The sequence below is a fragment of the Oncorhynchus clarkii genome, unplaced genomic scaffold (genome assembly GCF_045791955.1).
Source record: "Oncorhynchus clarkii lewisi isolate Uvic-CL-2024 unplaced genomic scaffold, UVic_Ocla_1.0 unplaced_contig_6676_pilon_pilon, whole genome shotgun sequence".
In the NCBI taxonomy this organism is placed as follows: Eukaryota; Metazoa; Chordata; class Actinopteri; order Salmoniformes; family Salmonidae; genus Oncorhynchus; species Oncorhynchus clarkii.
Genome location: NW_027259857.1, coordinates 10763 through 17061, shown reverse-complemented (window position 1 = coordinate 17061; position 6299 = coordinate 10763). Strand labels below are relative to the sequence as shown.

The 6299-nt window shown below is 40.9% G+C and overlaps 1 protein-coding gene across 1 annotated transcript; it reads left to right on the top strand.

Annotated features, from left to right (window-relative positions):
• Positions 1-822: 822 nt before the first annotated feature.
• On the top strand, positions 823-5084 carry LOC139400953 (calcineurin B homologous protein 3-like). Its single transcript, XM_071145485.1, has 6 exons — positions 823-892; positions 1424-1563; positions 2056-2117; positions 3416-3523; positions 3741-3788; positions 4229-5084. Exons 2-6 carry the CDS (start codon positions 1482-1484, stop codon positions 4316-4318), a joined length of 390 nt encoding a protein of 129 aa, XP_071001586.1. The 5' UTR covers positions 823-892; positions 1424-1481; the 3' UTR covers positions 4319-5084.
• Positions 5085-6299: the final 1215 nt, after the last annotated feature.

Genomic DNA, 6299 nt, shown 5'->3' with positions numbered 1-6299 from the left:
ATGCAGCCTTGTTTACAAGTTTGAACACTTTAATGTGAGATGTAATCTACACCTCGATTAGGCCGATAGAAATCCTCATAATTTTGTCAAATTATTTTAAATGTGAGTGTCATTATTTCTATATCGCCCACACTTTCTCCTTCTGAACTAATATTAGTGGGATGAGATGAGTGTGGCTTCGTGACAATGAACAAGAGCAGCTGCTCAGCAGTTCCACCTCCGACACCTCCAAAACATCAGCTATGCGGGTGTCGGCTATCGTCGGTTAACGCATGATCTGATTGAATCTAGGCCTAAAATAGTGCCTGCTAAGTCCTCTTGAATGTGTTGCATTGTGGGTATATATGTTATGGCCACACACAGACATAGGCGCACACACACGCACACACGCACACACACACACACACACACGCACACACGCACACACGCACACACACACAATCACTCATCATTGGCAGGTTGCCTTGCATAGTGACATAGTGATAGATTGCACATGCGTTCCCTTTAAAAAGAAAGAGGGAGTGTGCAAGTATTTATTTTTGATATTCTGTACTGTACTGAATTTAAATTATATGTATTGACAGAACAATAACCTTGACCTTTAGAAATAAAGACGCCCTTTAACTTTGATTAATAGTTGATAATGTTAATAATAATGTTTTCTGTTTTGCTGTTTACTTGTTGCGAACATATTGTCATATCATGTTTTCTGTTTTGTTGTTGACTTGTTGCGAACATATTGTCATATCATGTTTTCTGTTTTATTGTTGACTTGTTGCGAACATATTGTCATATCATGTTTCTTCTGCAGTCGAGAGGATTTGGCCAGCATCCCTGCTCTAGATAACAATCCAATCCGGGCTCAAATTATTAATGCATTCTTTGATAAAAGGTGAGTATATAGCCAAAGTGTTGAAAATATCCTCCGACACATTGGTGGTGGCTGGCTTCCGGGATAAGTGGGCATTGTGTCTAGAAGCAGTACTGCTTGGTTGGGTTGTGTTTCGGAGGACGCACGGCTCTCGACCTTCGCGTCTCCCGAGTCCGTACTGGAGTTGCAGTGATGAGACAAGACTGTAACTACAAATTCGATACCACGAAATTGGGGAGAAAAATAGGTACAAAAATATATAAAATAAAATAAAATAATGAAAATATTGAAATCACTCATGCAATACATCTTTACTGCCATTGACTGTTATAACCACGTTATTACACATAGACAAGAGTTTTGTTCATGAAGTAATCAGTGATGCTGTGAAGGCTTTAGTCGTGAAGCATGTTCAGCACATGGCAGTCAGTGAATTGCCATGTAACTGTGACTGTATTCCTCTCTAATTGTTTGGTTGAACCAAACTGAACCCTGCCCTCACTGGTGAGCCTGGTTTAACCAGCTAAATGCCTCCCCTGTATCCTGATCCAGAAACCTCCATCAGAATGAGACGGGTACTGTCCAGGAGATTGGCTTTGAGGAGTTCCTTATGGTGATGACTCACTTCCGCCCAGCAGCCATGGGCCTAACGGAGGAGGAGAGGGAGAACCTGAGGAGGGAGAAACTACGATGTGAGTTTGGTTTGGTGATGAGTAAAGTAAGATTGTCTAAGACTTGGGTTAGTACCCTGGGCTAATTCCTAGGCTTTAACTCAGTGAGCTAACGTGGTCTTGAGTCATGCAGAATACATGGGTTTGATACTAAGTCAACACCAAGATTTATAATTGAAGAAAAATAACATATTCTGAGTTTCTATTCTAAGGGCAATTCTTCAAGCGTAGATATGAATTCTAACAAAGTTTCAGTTCAGTAATCATACTCTTGTCTAGAATCTAAATAGGGCCTAAAGTGCACCAGCCAGTCTGTCTTGATCCTCATAATCATGGCTGAATCGCAGAGGCAAATTGTTTTCTAATCATTCATTAGAGTCATTAGAGCCATTAGAGTCATATCCTTCCCCTGAACAATGATAGTAAGAGACCCTTAAGTTACACTATATTTGGGGAGAAAATATTTGGTAAAAAACATACTGTTTAGCTTGTTCCTCTTTATTGTCTCTTCAGTTCTGTTCAACATGCATGACACAGACAGCGACGGCACCATCAACCTGGAGGAGTACAGACGGGTAACGCCTCCCTTTACTTCTCTCTCCTCACCATAGTCCTCCAGGCCCAGGGCCTGTATTCACAAAGGGCCCGATTCAGACTTGGGAAATGTACGCCTTTCCTACACACTTCTCAGCAGTTGGTATTCACCTTGTGCTGGTGCGTAACAGGCTTTGCAGGCATGGTTCCCTTGGCGCACTGAATTCATTTAATTCAACTGCTGAAAACCCTCCCACTTGCTAGCCAACAGATTTTCTCGTGGAGTTTTCATTCAATGTGTTTTTCAGTAAATTTATCTGAAGCCATCCCTTTGAATTTAGTGTAGGCCTATCTTTAATTTGAATTTTCTTGACAGACTCACTAAAATTTATGGAGAGAAGGGTTCAGAATATTAGGGATCAATTAATGAAAGCCATCTAAATATATGCATATTCATCTCTGTTTCAGAACCAATTGGTAGATTTAAAAATACTCTGATCTTGTATATTATTTAGGGTTAGGAAAGTATTTATGAATCAAATAAAATACATTTATTTGATTCATCCTGAAAGTTACCATATTCAATTGTTCAATCCATTACATATTGGAAGGTGAGAACAGTGTACAATAGGGGTTGAACAGTAGTCCTAGAAATCTACCCAAATAATCATGGAACTGTGATGACAATGGTCCTGTCATTACGGCTTACTCATTTACCTAGCTCTTATCAATAGTTCTTATCAATCTGTAAATTGCAGTGCATGGAGAATGGTGTTATTTCCATCAGAAAAAATAAAGTTGATGTTGTTCCACTTGGAACCGACAGGTTTCTCGCCCTTATTCACAGTTTCATCGCATGTAAAGGTGGGAATTAAGTCAAGGTCAGAATCCGGTGTATCTGTAGACACCACAGCCAAACCTTCATTTATTTGATCTCCACCCCAAACGAACAGCAGGGTGAATAGCATGCTATTCTCAAGGTTAGTATACTCATAGAGAGAAAAGTGCATATAAGGGACTTTCCATTTACGGTGTGTTTAACTCGGGTCGGAATTCCCCCAAAGTGTCTCAGAGAAGTAGTGCTGATGTAACATCAGGTCCCCCTGTCCACATAGTAATCTTTTACATTAGGATCTAAAACGCAATACTGATCCTGTCAGCACTCCTATCCCTGTGACGCTTTGTGATGGACGGTTTATCATTGACCATTTTAGTATAAATTGAGTTTATTCCAATATTCATGGCAGCTTTAAAGCTGAATTGCGTGTACATCAGAAATTCAAGATAACACAATAAATTAATAAATGTTTTATGGACCATTGTGCTGTTTTCTATCTAGGTGGTGGAGGAGCTCCTATCTAAGGCTGGCACTATCGGACAGGAGACCGCCAAAGCCATCGCAGACGCTGCCATGCTGGAAGTGGCAAGCACTACAAGGGGCAAAATGGTAACGGGGATATCACTAACACTGCTTTATTGTACTACTGATCAAATAGTTGATGAAGTAGGTATATGAGTAAGATATGCTGATAGCGCGATTAATTACAGTGAACCACACCTTATTTTGAAGTGCAAAGTACTGTTCTACTGTGTACTGCTTCGTGCCGTGCCTAAGAACAGGTCATCATGCCATATTGCTTGAATTGGGTTACTTTGTTTTTCAGGAACCTGATGAATTCTATGAAGGAATCACTTTTGAAAATTTTCTACAGGTATGGTGTTATTGTGTATTGCACAAGATATTCAAATTGTCTGTTTCATTAAAAAAAAGGAAATGCCATTTCACTATGAGTTATACAAACACAAGCTGTTAAAACAGGGACATTTGGTGTCTTTAAATTCTGGTATACTTTATATACAGTATACTTTAAATATTGTATACTTGATATACTTTATGCCGTTTACTTTATATAATGTATACTTTATTCTGTTTACTTTATATACTGTTTATTTATTTATATACTGTACTGTATACTTTATATACTGTATACTTTATATACTTTATGCTGTTTACTTTATATGATGTATACTTTATACTGTTTACTTTATATACTGTATACTATATACTGTTTATTTATATGCTGTACTGTATACTTTATATACTGTATACTGCCATATCAGTCTTATATTCCACTACCCTTTCTCCCCTCAGATTCTAAACACCTTCGATATTGAGACGAGGATGCATGTTCGCTTCTTACACATGGACACTGCAACCTTGCGATGTGGAAAATCTAAATGAGCCTCGGTCTCCTTTAAGAGACATCGTTATGGTACTGCTGTTTTTTGTTGAATTAGTCTCTCCCATCTTCCTTTGTAATAAAGCCAAATACTTTTCATATGCACTAAAGTGTAATTAAATACCTTTCATATGCACTAATATTTAAATACAATTAATATGCACTAATGTTTTCATACTTTTAATTATTAATGGGAAATTATTATCAGAATAATACATTGTGATACATGACATGTAAATGCACAATATTATCTACATATACCCCCCTCAGCCTTCATACCGCCCCCCTCATGTCAATGTTATGTTTACAGTACTAACATTTTGAGTGCCTAGATGTTCACATGACCTGTTATGTGGATCACTTCTGAGGATCAGAGTTGGCAATCGCATCCAGGGTCACTATTATTCTGGCTCACATTCAGAGCGTGAGACACGGGGCACAGTGCATTCCTACAGGGCTAGAGACTTGGGACTCATTTATCTACTTCACCGAGCTTTATTATGTCTGTGCTTTTCCAATTGAAACACTGGACACTGTCCTCTGCTATGGCCTTGGTAGGGAGACTTACAGCACTCTGTAAGTTGTAAGTTTCACCTTCCTACCCTCTAAAACCAAGAATAACCACTTAAATGTACTACTTCTTTGTTAAGTTCAATTTCTAATACATTAAATGGATATTGTGCCTTATGCCCAAAGAAGTTGTAATAGCCTTGACAGTAATTTATATACATTTTCTATAAATTCAAAATAAAAAATTGTGCTGAAAAATGTCAACATTATTTGTGTTTTGCGTGCATCTTCTTGTGAATACAGAAGAACTTTACGCAGTTCCACTGAAGTAAATTAAGCAGAAAGATTAGTTGATTGTTGTTCAATTTATGGAGCATACTGTATCAGTGTGAAGTTCAATATCTCTTTAACAAAATATAATCCCATCATGACAATGCATTTATTCTGAATTAATTTATTTTACATCATAAGTTCAATTAAACAACTCACTGTACAAAATGTGGATAGCAAAACCGATGCTTTGAATGTACATTTACACCTTTATGAGGAAACATGAGGTTCTTTAAAAATAAATACGGACTACTACCTTCACAAACAAAATTTTAAAATTAATTCAGTTTGGAAAATCAAACAGATTTCTAAAAGCTGGTTTGATTTGTGCAGACCCCATATCCTGGTTAAACCAGACTGAACAACAGTGAGCACAGCATTCAATCTTCTTATCTATCTATAGTCATTTAACGCTACCTACATGTACATACTACCTTAAACACCTCAACTAACCGGTGCCCCCGCACATCGACTCTGTACCGGTGCCCCCGCACATCGACTCTGTACCGGTGCCCCCCCGCAGATCGACTCTGTACCGGTGCCCCCCCGCACATCGACTCTGTACCGGTGCCCCCGCACATCGACTCTGTACCGGTGCCCCCCCGCACATCGACTCTGTACCGGTGCCCCCGCACATTGACTCTGTACCGGTGCCCCCGCACATTGACTCTGTACCGGTGCCCCCCCGCACATCGACTCTGTACCGGTGCCCCTGCACATCGACTCTGTACCGGTGCCCCCCCGCACATCGACTCTGTACCGGTGCCCCCGCACATCGACTCTGTACCGGTGCCCCCCCGCACATTGACTCTGTACCGGTGCGCCCGCACATCGACTCTGTACCGGTGCCCCCCCGCACATCGACTCTGTACCGGTGCCCCCGCACATTGACTCTGTACCGGTGCCCCCCCGCACATCGACTCTGTACCGGTGCCCCCGCACATCGACTCTGTACCGGTGCCCCCGCACATCGACTCTGTACCGGTGCCCCCCCGTACATCGACTCTGTACCGGTGCCACCCCGCACATTGACTCTGTACCGGTGCCCCCCCGCACATCGACTCTGTACCGGTGCCCCCGCACATCGACTCTGTACCGGTGCCCCCGCACATTGACTCTGTACCGGTGCCCCCGCACATCGAC

Coding starts and splice junctions, on each gene's coding strand:
- LOC139400953 (XM_071145485.1), top strand. CDS start 1,482: ATGGTGATGACTCACTTCCGCCCAGCAGCCATGGGCCTAACGGAGGAG. Junction 3,524..3,740: donor GCACTACAAGGGGCAAAATG/GTAACGGGGATA, acceptor TTTGTTTTTCAG/GAACCTGATGAATTCTATGA. Junction 3,789..4,228: donor CTTTTGAAAATTTTCTACAG/GTATGGTGTTAT, acceptor TTCTCCCCTCAG/ATTCTAAACACCTTCGATAT.